Source organism: Octodon degus, unplaced genomic scaffold, assembly GCF_000260255.1.
Source record: "Octodon degus isolate 3935 unplaced genomic scaffold, OctDeg1.0 scaffold00027, whole genome shotgun sequence".
Lineage (NCBI taxonomy): Eukaryota > Metazoa > Chordata > Mammalia > Rodentia > Octodontidae > Octodon > Octodon degus.
The window spans coordinates 4,864,294-4,882,834 of NW_004524603.1; the positions used below are offsets into that span (position 1 = coordinate 4,864,294).

The 18,541-nt window shown below is 45.5% G+C and overlaps 1 protein-coding gene and 1 long non-coding RNA gene across 2 annotated transcripts in view; one reads left to right on the top strand and one right to left on the bottom strand.

Annotated features, from left to right (window-relative positions):
• LOC111816148 overlaps positions 1-473 on the top strand; it is a 22,460-nt gene extending 21,987 nt beyond the window's left edge. The window contains exon 3 of the long non-coding RNA XR_002820630.1: positions 254-473. This is a non-coding gene — a long non-coding RNA (uncharacterized LOC111816148). The remainder of the gene's footprint in view (positions 1-253) is intronic.
• Positions 1-15,649, bottom strand: part of Galntl5 (polypeptide N-acetylgalactosaminyltransferase like 5) — a 30,075-nt gene extending 14,426 nt beyond the window's left edge. Inside the window, exons 1-3 of the mRNA XM_023712860.1 lie at positions 15,564-15,649; positions 12,847-13,144; positions 3,421-3,541 (exon numbers count right to left, since the gene is read on the bottom strand). Coding sequence (XP_023568628.1) covers positions 3,421-3,541; positions 12,847-13,108 — 383 coding nt within the window. The 5' untranslated portion in view covers positions 13,109-13,144; positions 15,564-15,649. The remainder of the gene's footprint in view (positions 1-3,420; positions 3,542-12,846; positions 13,145-15,563) is intronic.
• Between the last annotated feature and the right edge of the window lie 2,892 nt (positions 15,650-18,541).

An 18,541-nucleotide genomic window follows, 5' to 3' on the forward strand; every position in this document is an offset into this window, starting at 1 on the left:
TTTTTTGTACCAGGGATTGAACTCAGGACCTTACACTTGCCAGGCAGGTGCTTATGCCACTGAGCTCTCTCCCCAGCCCTACAGCCATATTTTAGCTTTTATTGTTTTTGTCTTTTTGCTAGTGGGAATCGAGCTCATGACCTTGCACTTGCCAGGCAGGCACTGAACCAGGCAGGCAAGCCCCTTTAGCTTCTGTTATTCAAACAAATCACTAAACACATTGAAGACTCACATTAAATTTATTACTGGCAAGAAGACAGACGCATAGACCCAGTGGAACAGAACTGAGAGGCCAGAAACAGGTCACTGGGCTGCGGCCAACTGATTTTCAAGAAAGCTGCCACGAGCACACGGGGGAAAGAGTAATGTCTTCAGTAAGCGAGGCCTGGAGAACGGAATACCCACATAGACAGAATGAAGCCAGAAGGCCGATGTGGAGGCACAGGCCTGGAACCCCAGCACCCGAGAGGCTGAGGCAGGAGGATCGCTGAGTTTGGAGCCAGCCAGGGCTACAAAGTGAGTTGAAGACCAGCCTGGACTACATAGTGAACCATGGCTCAAAAAGACAGGAAAAAAAAAAAAAAAAAAAAAGAAATTAGATACTCATCTCATACCACGCAGAAAAATACATTCTAATGTAATCAAAGTATATTACAGATGTAAAACCAGAAACTATAAAATCACTACAGCACTGGCAAGCGCAAGGGCCTGAGTTCAATCCCCGGTTCCACAAAATAAGTAAATAAATATAAAAATAAAGTCACTAGAGCAAACCTAGGGGAAAGACCCATGACCTTGGTCTTTGCAATGATTATTTTGGTGTGTGTATGTGGGGGGTTACCAGGAATTGAACTCTCGGCCTTGTGCTTGCCCATCAGGAACTGTGCCTATGAGCCATCTTCCCAGATCTAGGCAACAATATTTTTTTTGATACAACTGCAAAGGCACAGCAACCAAAACAATATAAATAAACCAATGAGACTACACCAACCTAAAAATTGTCTGCACAGCAAAGGAAGCAATCAGCAGAATGAAGCAAAAGCCCCCAGAACGAGAGAAAATACTGGAAATAATACGTCTAATAAAAGGCTAATATCCATATTTGATAATGAGAAAACAAATTACCAGATTTAAAAAAAAAATTGGTGAAGATGGGGCCAGTGAGAGAGCTCAGCGGACTAAAGCACCCGCTTAGGCAAGCTTAGTCAAGGGCAGGGACCGCGGTTCGATCCCCGGCACCACGTGCCATGCTAGCCCCACTTCCAGGATGGGCTGAGCTGGCCAGAGTACGGCGCAGTGGTGCACGCCTATAATCCCAGTGCTGGGGAGGCTGAAAGCAGGAGGATCACCACGAGTCCTAGCTGTGTGGGGAGACCCTGCAACAACCAAGTACATAAAAAAGAGAAAAAATTGGTAAAGAAAACACCCCAAAGCTCTAAATAGACATTTTCAAAAGAAGACAAAGTGTCCCTGGGTATAGGAAAAAGTGTTCAGTATCAGGGAAGTGGAAGTTACAGCCATCATGAGATGTCACCTCACAGCGTTCAAATGGTTACTGTTAAAAAATGAAAGCTAGAAAGTATTGGTAAGAATGTCGAGAGAGGGGAAATCCTGTACAAGCAGTATGAGAGAACACTGTATCCATGGGGGAAAGTGGTGTGCCCGGGCGCTCTTCTTTGGGGGTGAATCCAAGAGTAGGGGAGCTGCAGGCTGTACTTTCACGGTCACTACAATGTTATTCATGGCAGTCAGGGTCCACTGTGGGGAGAGGAATGAAGAAAAGGTGGTGCATTCACACGTAAGCCTTTAGAAAGAAAGAAATCCACTCACATGTGACACCTGCAGGATGCTACATTAAGTGGAAATAATCCAGGGACAGAAACACGAACACTACATGGTATCGCCTGTGAGGCGAGCCAGCCAGCCAAAGGACAAATGTCGTATGATTTCACTTATCGGAGGTCCCTGGAGCAGTCACACTCAGACAGATGGAGGGTAGTGTGGCAGTTGCCGAGGTACAGGGAAACGGGAAAGGGAGGCAGGGAGCTGTTTGTTGGGTTCAGAGTTTCAGTATCCGATGCTGGAGAATTCTGGAGCTGGATGGGCTGATGGCTGCCCACTGGCATGAATGTCCTAATGCCACCGCATCGTACCTTTAAAAGTGGCTGTAACAGTGAATTGTACCATTTACAATTTTAGAATTGTAAATGGTGTTTATCACAATTTTAAAATATAGTTCTCAATAGAAATAACTGAAGGCTCTCTCTCTCTCTCTCTCTCTCTCTCTCTCTCTCTCTCTCTCTCTCTCTCTTACTCTCTCACACATACACTCCACAGTTGCACATACACCTCTCAACAGATTTCTTGCCCCATCAATTTAACTTGAATGAACAGATTATTCTTAAATACCCAGGATTTGTACTACTGTATTACAAATTTGTTTTCCTAGCAATACATTTTCGGTTCTTTCTGATTCCACTTAACAAAAGGCCTACAGAATCATTTTATTATTTGGGTATTTGGAGATAATATATTTGATGGTTTTTTTGGAAAACCTTTTCACTCCATACTCAGATGTACTTCACTGTCAAATGCATACTTAGAGTTGATTCTTGAATTGTAATGATGATCTGCTGCTTTTTAAAAAATAAAATTTGACTAAAAATGTTCAAAAAAAAAAAAAAGAAAAGAAATAACTGAAGGGACGTGGAGCTGAAGCAGCGATTTCGTCGGGTGGGGGATTCTCCCCATCTTTATTCATTGTTCAGGGTGCCGTGATGGGGTTTTCCTCTTTCACTGAATTTTTACTCCCCTAGTGGGGTATAGGTGACAGAGGCTTTCAGCTCTGGTTCTCCCACTGTTCCTAAATCTTTCCGTTAGGACAGAACTTTCCGTACAACAGAAAATACCTGATTTTCGACTGTGGTGGGTTGAAGGAACAATGGAGCTGAAAGCATGAAACAGTTGAAAAACACAAATAGGTAGCTGTCTGCACCATATTCTTTTTCTTTTTTCTTTTCTTTTCTTTCTTTCTTTTTTTTTTTTTTTTTTTTTGGCAGAACTGGGGATTGAACTCAGGCCCTTGTGCTTGCCAGGTAAGTGCTTATTGTTCTGAGCCATCTCCCCGGCCCTGCACCATTTTCTATTGGGGTGGATTCTCTTTTGGCCAGAAGCCCTTCTGTTGAGTGAGTAAAAAGATCTACAGGTAATTTAATTACTGGAACCCTCTAGAACACTCTGGAATGTTCTATGCCAGGGGAGACTTACTCTCTACCCACTCTACACCTTAGAATCTTGAAGTAGGATCTCAATATTATCTGGCTTCAGATCCTAAAAATAGGATTCCATACCGGACTTCTAATGTGTTGAAGTTAAAATCTGGTTAGTAACTGTTTTGTTTTTAATGTAGAAGGAACACACCTTTTATCCCTGGTGTCCGGCACCTCTCTCTCGTGGCCCAAACTTCTACTGACAATGGTATTAAATCCATATTTTAAAAATCCATCTAAAAGCTCTGGATCTGAATAGTTAACATTCTCATCTGCAAGAAAAGATGACAGAGTCACGTAAGTAAAGGCTGACCAGAACCTCTACACAGAGCATATTCCTTTTTATAGTGGGGTCGAGTCGCTTTCCTGGGATCGACTCTACCCTGGACGAGATGGTTAAAGGTGGGATCGCAAAATATTTACACAAACCAAAGCAGACGTAAGCACTGCGTGGCATCCTCAGCACTAGCCTGACTGTCAACTGCAGCAGGAAATGGTCCTAACAGAGAAATAGAGGGCAGGTTGGGGTGGGGAGGTAGGGGGTGGGAGGATCAGCTGAAAGCCTCCTCCCACCTCTCATTAAAGGAAATAAAATGCTACAACAGGGGCTAACCCCTTCACAGTACTCATAACAGTAGATGAAGACCAGCAAAATTTCCCACCTACACACCTCTTAGGTAGGAATAAAAAACAGAACAGTTATTGAAGAGAAACCGAGAGTCAATATAACTCAAAGGCAAAGAATACTCAGAGGATCCAGGAGTCCGAATGCCATTCCAAGAAGTGCACGATTCACTGGAAGATGCAGAAAGTCCCTTTAGACTCACAGTGCAGATTTAATAGTAATGACATCAAATATGCTACAGCAAAACAAAGAAATACCAACAGGAACTGCCACAGGTAAACAGTGATGGAATAATTTTAGAACAGCTCTGAATTGAAGAAAAAGAGAACTTGAGGGCTGGGGAGATAGCTCAGTGGTATAAGTGCCTGCCTGGCAAGCTCAAGGTTCTGAGTTCGATCCCCTGTACCACCAAAAAGAAAAAGGAAAGCAGGAACTTGAGTGGTAGAACAAATTGCTTCCTTGGTGTGTGCATATTGCATTGTGTCTTCTGGTGTGTGTGTGCACATTTCCCCCTCAATGTCTAAGGAGTGTTTCTGCAAAACTGATAGCAAACCCTAGAAATAAAGGAGGATCTGGTCAAGATGGGGTAGCCCCAACCCTCCCAATTCCTGGCTCTTACAACGAATCTCAGCAGGGGCAGCAGAAGCCCCAGCTGGAGCCACCCGCAGGCACCAACCAGAATAAGCCCCAAGACAGCTCCTGGGAGCCGCCCTTACCCAGGAGCTACAAGAAGGGTGGCTCAGGGTGAGCCTTGGTGCATGCTCTACCTGCCACCCATCGCCCCAAGGAAGCCAACAGCTTCACGCCTCTCTCTGGCCTGTGAGGTCAGGGGGCTACGCAGGCCCAGGCTCCCACCATGCAGAAGCCATCATCCCCCGTTCACCTCCTGGTGGAGCGGGAAGCTGGTTCCCTAGGGCCTTGCCGGTGGAACAGGGGCTGCGCTGGCTCCCAGCAGGGTCACAGGCAGGCTGAGCCGGTGAGTCCGGGCCCAAGGGGACCTGCTCTTCTTCTGCCTGTCCTAAGCAAGGCAAGGTACACTCAGGGTGTGACTGGGTGGACCCAATAGGAAGCCGGACACACACACACACTCACAAGATCCTTGGGCTGTGTCTCAACAGGGGGACTCCATACTGGAAGAGAAGCTGGTGTAGGATGTGGCCTCATGCTTTCTCAAATGCCCATCATCACCCAGGGAAAGTCATCTGTGACAGTCAAGACCAGGAAGATCTCTGAGTAAAGCTAAGAACCAATCAGCGTGCCCTCCTTGGAAGGGTGAAGTGTGTGGCTGCGTGTTAGCCCTTCCGGGTCAGAAATACAAACTCTTTCCATGCTGTTGGGCTAATGCTACAGAGCCGGGAATGGTGGCTCACACCTGTAATCTCAGCACTCGGGACGCTGAGGCAGGAGGATTGTTGTGATCTGGGCTACAAAGTGAACTCAAGACCAGCCTGAACTAATAGTGATTTTTTAATTTTATTTTATGTATTTAGTACAGAGTCTACAGGGTCTTACTACCCAGATCGGACTCGTAGTGATTCTTTTGTTTTCAGCCTCCCAAGCATTGGGATTATAGGCGCACACCACCACGCCCAGTCTCTTTTGCGGTCTCAGCATGCCCCCCTGGTGGGGGTGGGGGTCAGCACCGCATGGCGGGGATCAAACCCCAGCCACTGCACTCTGCCTAAGCAGGCGCTTTAGTCCACTGAGCTATCTGGCCGGCCCTTGAACTGCATATTGAGATTGTCTCAAAAAGACAAAAAAATCATTAAAGATAAATACTGCAAACACATAGAAGAAAATAGGATGGAAATACAAGTTTAACAAAGAAACAAATGGAAATCATAGAACTAAAAAGTACAGCAATCTAAGTGAACATGCTGGATGTGTGACGGAGCAGCGCGGTAAGTACTCCAAGGAATGGTGCCCGAAAGCTCCCTGCATTTGATGAAAGGTGAAAATCTACGGATCTGAGAGGCTGGGCAGACTCTTCCATAGGTCTGATTGAACTTCTGAGAGGTGAAGGCAAAGAGATGATTCATTCCAAGCACCGAGAGAAAAGAGCAGTCATGAGCAAATTCCACACTGCTATGGTTTGTGTCTAGTTGTCCCCCCAAAGCCTCATGTAGGTCATGGAGTAGACCCAGCTGGAGAAGCAGCGAGAGGCTTGAGGGGCGGGGCCAGAGGACCAGGGTGGGGCCAGAGGGGCGGGGCCACGGGGCGGGGCCTGAGGGTGGGACCAGAGGGGTGGGGCCAGAGGACCAGGGTGGTGCCAGAGGGGCGGAGCCATGGGGGCGGGGCCAGAGGAAGGGCAGGGCCCGAGGGGTGTGGCCAGAGGGGCGTGAACCGTTAAACTGGCAGCCTGCGCTTTCTCAGAGATGCTCAGAGGGTCGTCCTGGACACGGCAGCGCCCAGCCTCTCCTCCAGTGTCTTGAAACTTCCAGGAACTGTGAGCTAAATAAACCTTTCCTTCCCTCATTTTGAGGGTCGGGTATTTGTTCCAGCAATGAGAGAAGAGTAACTAAGACACACACCCAGCAAAAATATCCTCCAGGAAGTACAGGAACACAAGAAAGCTCTCAGATGAAGGAAAGTAAGATTTGCCACTGGGAAGCCCACCTTTAAAGAATTTTTATACCAAAGGTCAGAAGACAGTGCTGTACAAAATGACAAAGAGAAGGAGCAAAATGCATTCTCAGGCTCTGAGCCCACCCAGAACAAATGCAAGAGACAACAGCATAGAACTTGGAAAGCACACACCTGAAATCTCTGAAATAATAGCGTCAGAAGTAAAGAAACAACTGCAGAGAGGTATAGAGGAAATCAGATCAGAAATAATTTCTGAAGTAAAGAAATGATAGCTATAATTTCTTTAAATACTTATTGCCTACCTCTTTCTATCTTGGGAATTTTTTTTTTTTCGGAACCGGGATTGAACTCAGGCCCTTGCACTTGCCAGGCAAGTGCTTATTCTACTAAGCTATCTCCCTGGCTTCTTACTTTGGCAATTCTATATGAATGTAAGTGTTTTGAATTTGGCACAAATGAATTATTATATGATGGATCTGTAAATTCTTCCTTTTTCATTTTTATTTTGGACAATTTTTATTCATTTAAGTTTGTGAACAATTTATTTACAATGTGCGCTCTAAAAAAAAACAAAGAAATTCTCAAAGGAAATATAAAAATACACAAAACAGAATGGACATGAAAATTCAACACATCAAAACATGTACCAAAAAACCATGTATGATATAATATTAAGAAGATGTTAATATTTCCCAAATTAATCTATGGGTCCAATGCAGTTCCACTCAAAATACCAGTACAAGGGCCGGCCAAATAGCTCAGCGGATTAAAATGCCTGCAAGCAGGTACAGGGGCTAGGGCTTTGATCCCTGGTCCTGCCATGCTGGCCCTGCCCCCAGGGCACACTGAAACAGCAATGGAGCCTGGGCCTGGCAGCGCCCCAGCTCTTGGGAGGCTGTAAGCAGGCGGATCACTACAAGTCCGATCTAGTAGTGAGACCCTGAACACCCTGTAGACCCTTCCCTAAAATACAAAAAAAAAAAAAAGGTTTTTTTGGGAGCAGAAAACAAAATTTGTTTCTAGAGATATACAGACAAACAAAAGACTAGAATAAGCAAAACATCTTTAAAAAGGAACCGGTATAGAGTTTAGAAGTAGAGTCACACAAAAGTGGTTGTTTGCTGGAAAAATGGTCAAGGCTGGAAAAGGGTTGTCTTAGTTACTTCCTCACTGCCAAGATAAAATATCCAAGGCCCACAAGTTAAAGGAGGAAAAAGTACATGCTAGCTCCCAGTCTGTAAGTGCTTAGCTGACAGTCGGCTGGCGCAAGGTGGGCAGAGAGACAGTCCACAGCAGGGTGGGCAAGAAGCCACGGGGCTTCCTTTTTCCCTTCTTCTTCCATCTGGGCTACAAGTCTGTTGGTGAGGGCACCACGCCTAGAGAGGATCTTTCTCTTTATAAATCCATCATCCTTAACCAGGTCTACGCTAAACCATTAGTCAGTGGCCTAATCCAATACCACATCACCATGATCCCGTATGTCGTTCCCAAAAGCCTCGTCTACAAGCACACAAAGCTGTGGGCACCCGGATACACGCTGCAGCAGCGGGAGGGGCGTGAACAAATTGTCGTGGGTCGTCTGGATGCCCTCGAGGTAGAAATGAAAGGGAGTCCCAACCTCACATCATCCACTGATCATGATCCTAACATAAAACATTTTTGAATTTCTAAAAATAAACAGAACAACATTTTTTTCAACTTGGGTTAGGGAAAATCTTCTTAAATAGAACAAAAAATACGAATTATACAAAATGATGTAAGACGATCATAATCAAATTTTAAAATTGTGGCCGGGTGTGGTGTGCACAGCTGTACTTCAGCACTCAGGAGGCTGAGGTAGGAGGAACACCTTGAGATTGACACAAGCCTGGGCTACATAGTTATTTGAAAATCATCCTGAAGTACACAGTGAGAGCCTGTCTGAAAAAAAAATTTTTTTTTCTAGGCATAGTGGCATGCACCTATAATCCCAGAACTCAGGAGGCTGAAGCAGGAGGATTTCTTTGAATTCCTAAGCCACACAGTGAATTCAATACCACCCTGGATTACACAACAAGACCGTCTGAAAAAAAATTAAAAAATCAATCAGTCAATCAACTGAAGTGGCAAGGTTACTTTGGAAAACTCCTTTTCATTTTTTTTCACAGATCCTTTACCCTAGCCATGCCACAGTTAAATATTCACCTTAGAAACAAAATAACGTCCAGCAGCATTATGTTTTTTATTTTTTTGTATTTTAGGGAAGGGTCCCCAGGGTGTTCAGGGTCTCACTACTAGATTGGATTTGTAGTAATCTGTCTGTTTACAGCCTCCCAAGAGCTGGGATTACAGGCGCCTGACACCAGCACTCTCAACTGCCATCTCAGCACGCCCCAGAGATGGAACCCCTGGCCCCTGCACAGCATTATGTTTAGCAGCAAAAAGCTGGAAACAACAAGTGAAGGGGCCAGGGAGATGGCTCAGTAGAATAAACGCTTGCCTGGCAAACACAAGGGCCTGAGTTCAATCCCCGGTTCCGAAAAAAAAAAAACAAAAAACAAAAAACAAAAAACAAAAAAAAACAAGTGAAGTGACACATAATGTGTGGGAATTTCTATTTCTCCATGACGAAATAGAATGAAATTGCAGAGCAGCAGGACTCTCAGAATAATTAGTCTAACTGAAAATACAAGTCAAGCAAGGACATGGTGGCGCACCCCTGTAATCCCAGCACTCCGGAGGCTGAGGCAGGAGGATCGTTGCAAGTTCAAGACCAGCGTGGGCTACAAAGTGAGCTCAAGGCCAGCCTGAACTGCAAAGGGAGACCCTGCCTCAAAAAAGACCTAAATAAATAAATAAATAAACAAATGCCAGGCAAGCTGGGCATGGTGGCACATGTCTGTAATCCCAGCATGTGGGAGGCTGAGGCAGGAAGATCGTGAGTTTGAGATCAGCCTGGATGAATTGGTTAGAACCTGTCCCAAAATAAAAAAATATAAAAACCAAAAAAGATGGATTTTCCCCTGGGCTCGATCCCCAGTACCACAATGTAAATCAATACTAACATTCTAAGACATCCTTTTATGATGCTTATGTCTCAGAAAGCAATCAGAAAAACCAGTCTTCCAAGGGGAAACATTTAGAACTTGGAGGCCAAGTTATAACCTGAAAAAGATTTTTTTTTTTTTTTAAAGTTCTGGCAGTTTTTCAGAATAAAAGAAACTGTTCCCATGTCAAAGATGAGGTTTAAAAAAATCCCAGTAGGAATGTAGAGGTTTTGGTTCTGAGCTATTCGGGAGAGTCGCAGGTCAAGTGCCCACACAACGTGGGGTGCTGTGGGGCTCATGCACAGGCATTCAGCTTCTTGTCCAGTGTCACTTTACCCCTTTTTTGTTGCACAGGTGACCTGGGAGGCAACACTCTGTCATCAGCTCTGCCTTTCGGGGAACGTGAAACAGGATCAGCAAGAATAATAAAGCATGCAATTACCAGGGGAATAGATTGTCTAATTCAGTCCTTTAGCGAGGAAGCACTTTCTCAATCTGAGCGACTTGTCTATTGGTATAAAACTTCCAATTTGATAAAAACTGAGCTCAGAAGCTGGGAATGGTGGCACGCACCCATAATCCTAGCACTCAGGAGGCTGAAGCAGGAGGGTTGTCTCGAGTTGGAGGCCAGCCTGGGTAACAGTGAGTTCAAAGCCAGCCTGAATTACACAATGGGACCCTGTCTAAAAAAGAAAGAAAGAAAGAAAGAAAGAAAGAAAGAAAGAAAGAAAGAAAGAAAGAAAGAAGAAACAAAAAGCCCACAGCAGAGCTCAGAGAGGACACCCCGCGGGCAAAGCGCCCTCCACAGCTGCAGGCAGAGGAGGGACACGGCCCGCACGGCTGAGTGCAGAGCCAGCCGGGCGCCAGGCAGAGGAGATGCACGGGAGACGAAAGGTCCCGCGCCCCGGTGCGGACAGGCAAGTTGAAACGCACGCTGACTGCTGTGAGAGGAGTGGTTATCCCAGTAGACAGGAATTTACCATTTCTATTAACAGTCTTTAAAAACGGCATATAAAGGCCGGGGAGATGGCTCAGTAGAATAAGCACTTGCCTGGCAAGCACAAGGGCCTGAGTTCAATCCTCACTTCTGCCAAAAATAAAAAATAAAAAATAAATGGCATGTAAAAAAATAAAAATAAAAATGGCCTATTCCCCATTCTGCTGCTCTCCATTTCTAGGAATGAGATGTGGCTAAAAAATACAGTGAATGCTTGAATTTTAAAAACGCATTACACTCACACACACACAGGGCCAGCAGCCACCCCAGACCGCGTCCCCGACTTGGAGCTCGCTCTATCCTACCACTTTCTGAAGCAGCTTGAGAGCCCTCTTTCCTGGGGGTACTTAGATGTGCCTTTCTCGATGTCCCATATGGGTTCAAAACTGACCTCTCCTGGTCATTTTGATTTTGGGGAAGCTCCAGATGTCGCACCGGGCCCAATCTGGTGAACAAGGCGAACGAGGACACACGTTCTCACCAGCCTGCCTTGCAGCTGGACGGCACTCAGCAGCAGCACTCATAGTATTTCTAAAAATTTTTATAGTTTTAAATTTCATTTAGCTTATACATCTTGTACAGGGTTTCCTTACACAGCCGAGACTCATAGTGATCCTCTTGTTTTCAGCCTCCCCAGCGCTGGGACTACAGGCGGGCACCACCATGCCTGGTCTCGGTGGCCGGCTCAGCGCGCCCGGGGTTGGGGTGGCACAGCATGTGGTGTCGGGGATCAAACCCCGAGGTCTGTGTCTGCCTAAGCAGGCACTTAGTCTGCTGGGCTAGCTTACCGGCCCTCACTGTATTTTTCAATCACTCCTAATGACACTCATTAAAAAGAGGAGCTCCAGAACTGCTTCAGAAAGCAGCAGGAATGATGGGGTAAACGTGCTCTGCAAAGAATTGGATAGAGTCACTCTCTACAAGTGCTAAAGATGGAGGCAGACTGGTATGTAGTTAGCTGAAAACAGTGCTGCAAGAGAAGGCAAATCACGTAGGGAGAAGCTGGCAGCAGCAACTGAAGCATCTACCTCCTTAAGGGGGGAAAGGGAAGACCTTCTTTGCCGCCTGTGCATGTGTGTGTGAGGGCCAACCTTGACGCCCATGTCTCATGTTTTGGTTTGTGTTAAGCATTTCTCAAGAATGCTTGCAAGTAAATGATATCCTTACACTATTAGACGTATTTCCAAGGTAGAGACAGTGGTTCTCATCCTTTGACTCCACCACCAGCCACTGCCACAACTGAGGCTTCCTCCTGACAGCCCCGGGCAGGGCTCAGGCCATAGGCGGGAGCCGGAGCTCCGGACACACACGGCCTCTGGGGCTGGCCGGGCTGCCACCAGCCAGCCGAGCGAGCGCTGTGTCATTGGGACAAGAAGCAGGGTCTGGTCACGCCCATACAGCCACCCTGGGGGCCTCCTGTGGGTTGTTTGCTTTGTTCTGTTTTTCTTTTTCTTTTTCTTGCTTCTGTCATCATCTGAGTGGCTCCCCAGGGGCCACTCGGACTCACACGCAAGTGGCACTCAGGGCAGGGCAGGGCCCAGCAGAGCTAGATCTGATGCTTGATTTCTGCTCCTTACTATTCTCGTTTGTCTTTCTTCTTTCTTTTGGCCTGCTTTTGTTGAACTAGGTGTTCCTGTCTTTACACAGAGGCCTTCAAACATCATGAGTAGAAAAAGCAAGCTCAAGAAGGATGTGGAATGCAGATAAATCCACAATATCAGATTTTGTTCAGGGAAGACCCACAGAGGAAGTGGAGAGGGTACACTGGCACCAAGACAGGCAGCAGCTTGCCTGTGAGGCTGGAGGGGCAGTCTGTAGCTGTTAAATGTTACTTTTTGGAAAAACAAAAAAACTATCTAAAGCAAACATGGAAGCCCTATTTCATTTTATCTTATTTTTGGGGGTGGTACCAGGGATCAAACTCAGGTGCTTGCACTTGTCAGGCAAGCACTTATTCCGCTGAACTAGCTCCACAGCCCACAAGCCCTATTTTAAATAAACGATGTATGTGGTGGTGCCCGCCTGTAATCCCAGTACTTGAGAGGCTGAGGCAGGAGGATCGCTGTGAGTTTACAACCAACCTGGATTACCTAGTGAGTTCAAGGTCACTGGTAACCCTGGACCATGTAGCAAGACTATGTTTAAGAAAAGAAAGCAAAAGGTGAAATTTGAGTGGTAAGTGCATATATATATATATATATATATATATAATTTATTTTTTACTATTTTTGGTTTATAAAGAAATATCTCTATGTACGTGAAGCATTTCATTCTCTTACTCTTCCAAGTATTGACTGCACTTCCCTAGCTCTAGAAGGGCTAGCAGCGGAAACAAGTACTTACTTGAGGGAGAAAACTGCTTCCCGGGCGCCGCCGCCTGCTCCTCCTCCTCGGCCTCGGCTGCGATGAGGCGCGCCGTGCCTAGCTCCTCCGCAGCATAGATAACACGCTGGTGTGCGTGGGACGGAGCCGATGGCGGCTCCGCGTGGGCTTTCTTGAGCGGGCTCCTCACGTGCCCGTGGTGAAAATACACGAAGAACAGAGCTGTCCAGATGACAAATATCAAAGACCCATAGAATAAATACTGAAGAACGTTACATTGCATGGTAGCCTAACTTTCTGAGGTCCGGTTTTCGACTTCCTGAAGCAGAATGGTTTAAGAGAAGCAGGGTTAGGCATTTCTATGATTTACAAATACGGGCTTGCCTTAAGTTCAGTTCTAAATGTGCTAAAAACATCACTTTGGTAGCAGTCCTGTATATCTCTTTACTATCAGCAAAACTCTCAAAACTGATATGTATAAGGTGACTTATCATCCAGATAAAACAATGCATTTAGTGTCACTTAGGGGCCGGGGAGACAGCTCAGTAGAATAAGCGCTTGTCTGGCAAGTGCAAGGGCCAGAGTTCAATCCCCGGTTCCACCAAAAACAAAACAAAGTGTCACTTAACCCCTTGCTCCCAGTCCTGAGTACCGAGCTTGAGGAAACAGTGTGCAGAAGGCTTACCTCAGCCTGGGATGCTCCCAGCCCATGTGGGAGAGTTATAGGGGTTTTCAAAAGTCTGATGGGAACATTTAGTGCTCTCTGTCTTTTCCCCTTCCACCTCCTGAACAACGGCACTTGGTTCCCTGCTTTTGACCTTGAACTTGCTGGGGGAGGGGGAGGAGCTGACAACAAGCTTGTACACCGCCCTGAGTTTAGGGGACACGCAGATGGCTGCCCAGCACCCAGCACCCAGGAAGGCTCCAGGGCATCAAAACATCCACACAAAGACCTTGACCCCACAGACAGGAGCCCGCCTGGGTCTCCACACTGCCCTGCTCTGCCCTGCCCTGCCCTGCCTGGGAACCTCCCCCAGATCAACTGCTTGGGTCACTTCCTGGCAGGCAAAGTGCAGACCCCAGGGATTGACAGACCCAGCCTTGGCCAGCCCTGCAGGGCCCATCCTGAGGGTGCATAGGCCTGGGGAGGAACATGGAGGCTTGGGGAGAGAGGCTTGATCCCAGGGCACACGGTTTACACCCAGCAAAGATCCCGGATGATGGTGACAGCTCATTGACCAAAGGAAAAACATTTTACAAAGGAAATATTTGATTTTTCACATAAAAATATCAAATGTATAAGAGAAGAAGATAATTTTTAATTTGGGAACATGACATTAAAACAACCAAGAGCTGGGGGTGTAGCTCCATGGGCTTGTGTAGTTGGAGTCAAGCCCTGGGTTTGGTCCCCAGCACCCCACCTCTAAACGAACAAACAAGTAAATGATGTTGTTTTAATTTATAATATCACCATATCTTCCTATGAAACATCTAAATTTTAAGAGACTTCTGAGTTAACTTTCTCTACCCCTGCAATAGAAACTAGTTAGAGGGAAAATAATTAATGGGAAGCAATAATATCTAATATGCTAAGTCTACACTTGCATTTATATACTAGAATTATTACATTAAAAATCCATATTCTTTCTAAGGATTCTAATATATTAAGAGAACTTGCGGAAAATTCTCGAGACAAACATACAAAAACCTGCTCTGCTCTTGTTTTATCTTTTTTTTTTTTTTTTACAGTACTGGGGATTGAACTCTGGCCCTTGTGCTTGCCAGGCAAGTGCTTATTCTACTGAGCCATCTCCCCAGCCCTGCTTTTCTTGTTTTACTGGTACACTCTTACGTTACTCCTTCATGTTTCCATCGCACTGTCTTGAAGCAGAGCCTGCTTGCCTAGCTCTCTGGGATATGCAGCTCCCCTCCGCCCCCAGCCCTCGCGCTCCACAAACCAGGAAAACCCCTGCACCTGGAGAGAGGTGAAGGGACCGCGAGCAGCTGTTCCACCCTGTACCCTTAGAAGAAGACCGGGCTCGGTTACTTTTCTTCACTAGAATGTGCTGAGCTCACGATGCGCAAGAACGTGGGACTCATGTGCAAGTCATGTTTCCCTGGAGATTTGTGTGCACAGCAAAGCAACATCTGCATGCAGAGAGGCCTAGAGGAATCCTTAAAGAGAAAAGGCAGCTAAAAATCATCCACAGCACACACACACACACACATACACACCCATGTTCGCAAGCATGCATGCAAATGTACACGCCCCAAAGCATAAATCTGGGTTTATTGTCATTGAGTTTGTTTTAAAACATGAAGCTTTAAAGTCAGGACAGTATGACCTTACTTTAGAGAATGTCATGGGTAATTTTTCGTAAATAATCAGTATTTTTAAGACATGTTCTTAGCTCGTGTGTGCAGTACAAAATGTCTGTATTTCTCGGTGAGTGGGTCACATTGTGCGCAGGTCACATCTCAGTTCCTTTCCAATCTTCTTTCCTCCCTCCCTTCCCTCTCACTCCAGCTCCTGACTCCCTTCCTGTTTAACAAAGACCTAATCAGAAGGGAGTTGGGGCTACACCCTCTTGTAAAATAAAGTTTCCATCCTAATCCCCAGAGTCAGGATCCCACTTAGCCCCAGGCATGTGTCACACATCTTCTTCCACTGACCCTGGGTGAAAGGGCTTCCCAGCACCGGGGCCCCCACTTGCTAGCACACTGGGCCCCACACCTACCCCCAGGGTTGCTGCGTCCTGTATTTGCAGGCAGAGTTAGGTGGGGTCTGTGTGGAGGAACTGAATGAGGCACTGTTTGCCTGGATGGCAAGATTTTAGGGCGCTGGACTGTGCTGGCTCCCCCTCCCCACAGGTGCCTCACAAAGCCCGGTGACATCACACAGGGCATCCCAAGGTCTCTGAGGCCCCTCTCTTACAAGCCCCAACCAGAAGCCAGACTCCAGAAGTCCTAGAGTTCTGAGGGGCCTTCCAAAACACCCCCGAGTCCTTACTCCTCAGCTGGGGAAGTCGACAAAGCCTTGTGGCTGTTAAGGTCAGAACGCAGGGCAATTCCCTTCACAGGCTAGCTCTCATGTTAGCTGTTGTGAAATAAACTTAAGAAAAACGACATTTCTGGGCCTTTCGGTCCTCTCCTGCGTGAGAGCAGACTGGGGGCCCTGAGCTCAGTAATAACAGGCTTTCCAAATTCCAATCTGGCTGATCTGATTCCTATTCTGAGTGACCCATAACATTTGGGGACTCGTCCGGGATCCCCTTTACCGGGGATCCATCTGAGGAACCAGAGTTTTCGAAAACCATTTCTCTGGGGAGACTTTCTGGCCCCAGGGTGGTCTCCGAAAACTTAGAAATTTCATCATTTGAACCTCTGAGCCGCCTGTAAGTTCTTACCGGTAAGACATCTGTATCTGTTCTGTTCGGGTGCCCCACTGGGAGTCCTAGGCGGTGTTAGACGTAACGATAGCCCCTGGACTCGACTCCATCCGTGACGACGGATCGGAGTCTCGGATCTGTTTTTGTTTTGTTTTTGTGTGTTTTGGCCAATTGTCGTTTGTCTAATATTTGTGTGTCAATGTGCTTCTGTTTCTGTGTCTTTGTTGCCCCTATAATGTTTTCTAAATAATTTTCAAGATTTCAGACAATGAGCCTCAGAGTACGGACTCTGTGTCCCCCAGAAAACGTTGGACCTTCTCCGAATTGGAATGGCCCTCCTTCTCCTAGGCTGCTTGGTCTCTGCAGGGCTCTTTTAACCTTTCTTTTGCTTATCGAGTCTAGAGAGTCATCTTTGGAAATCTGAGACACCCTGACCAGCTCCCTTACATTGGGGGAGCTTGGATTGATCTTGGCCATGAACCTCTGAAATGGCTCAAGGTTTGCTGTTCCAGACACTGTCCCCAGAAGACCAGCCAGTCCCACATGGTCGCACCAGCAGTTCCAACTGATAAGATGCGGCTGTGACCTCTGACCATCACCCTCAGGACCCGCTTATCCTGCCTGCCACCCGGTACAGATAAATTCATTATGCAGTTGTTAAAATATTGGTCAAAATGTGTTGGTAAATCTAAGCTAAAACATGGAAATGTTATAAGGTTATGATGCTTCTTTAATGGGACATTTTATGACTGTTTGGTATTTGTATATGATGCATTCGAACTGGTTGCTAAATGTACTCATATTCCTTGCTTGACTTTAGACATTAGCACTAGAGAAAATATTTGTAACCTTCTAGTAAATTTTATGTAAATTTCTGAAAAATGGGATCACTCCTTCAGAAATTAGGCTGAGGCAGCGTACAATAGTTTACATCCTACAGTGGCTGTCAAGGAAATAATTTACATTTGTGTGTTACACATTAAGAGTAAAGAGATTTTTGTCAGCCTTAAAGTAATGTATTTTACAAATATGTAAAATTTGATTGCTAGATGATAAATAAAGGTTTCACCTGTGAGCTTCAAGTTTAAATCTTGTCCAGTTGCTAAACCTGTTTACCTAGGTGATTAGGTGAAAAACACAAGTTTCTGGAGACTTGGCTGGCTCAGTGCACGGGGCCAAATCCTGCCAATTGCTCTATCTATCTCTAGAAGAGACTTTTGTAGCCTAAAAAGTGCTTACTTCAAATTGACCTTTTAATGCAATGGTTATGCTTCCTTCTGTAAGACTCCTGTCACCAGACCAGTAGTCTTATGTTCAGATTTTGTTTGCCTTAAGAAAGTCATTCTAGTTTTGAAATGTAAATGTGGGCTACAGGACAACCAGACAGTTCAGGAGCCTAAGGCTGCTGCTTCCTGACCTTGGGAGCCTAAGCATAAGATAGCCTTAATCATAGCCTTGCCCACCCTTACTGGAAGTAAGGTTTTCCCTATTTGCATTTTAAAAGGATGGGCTTCTAAAACAGCTGTAATACAAGGCTACACCCATCCTTAGCTGAGTTTATGCAAAGATAATATCTTTTAAAGAAGTAAAAAGACAGTTTAAGTTTAGAACTTGCAGTTTATGTGCCTTTTTCTCTGTGACCTAAAACAGATGTCAGATTTAAAAACTCTTTAATGACCCTGATAAGTACATTGATGTCTTTAGAGGATTTATTCAGATTTATGAACTAGATTGGAAAGATGTAATGTTAATCTGAAACCAAGCTTTGACTTCTATGAAAAGGTAGGCAACATTACAAGCTGATATTTCATTTGGAAATAAATGTCATATTGTTAATTTTAAACAACCAGAAAATAGACAGCCAGTCTATCTTGGTTTAGCTGTGACAGGAACTACCTGCTCCCACTGGAGCCCAAGCAGTCAGACCCCTGCTGGCCTAATAGCCAGGCAGGAGATTGTAATAAAAATATTTTCTATATGTATTCTTGAAGGTCTAAAAAGAACTAAAACCAAGCCTTCAGTTATTAAATTTCAGCTGTTTACCAGAAAAAAGATAAACACCCCTCTGATTTCTTAAAGTTTAGTGAGAAACTGGTAAACATACTTCCTGAGATGCTAATTCAGTAGAGAGACAGATTACTCTTATAGATAAGTTCATTACTTAGTCAGCTCCAGATAATAGAAAAGAGCTAAAAAGATAGTGTTTTCTCCAGACAACTCACTTGATACTTTATAGGACACTAAGGAGAAAATGTTCTATAATCAGAACTGGGAGAAAACAAGGGAGAAAAAACAAAGAGATCAAAAATGGCTGCCTTTGTTGTGGC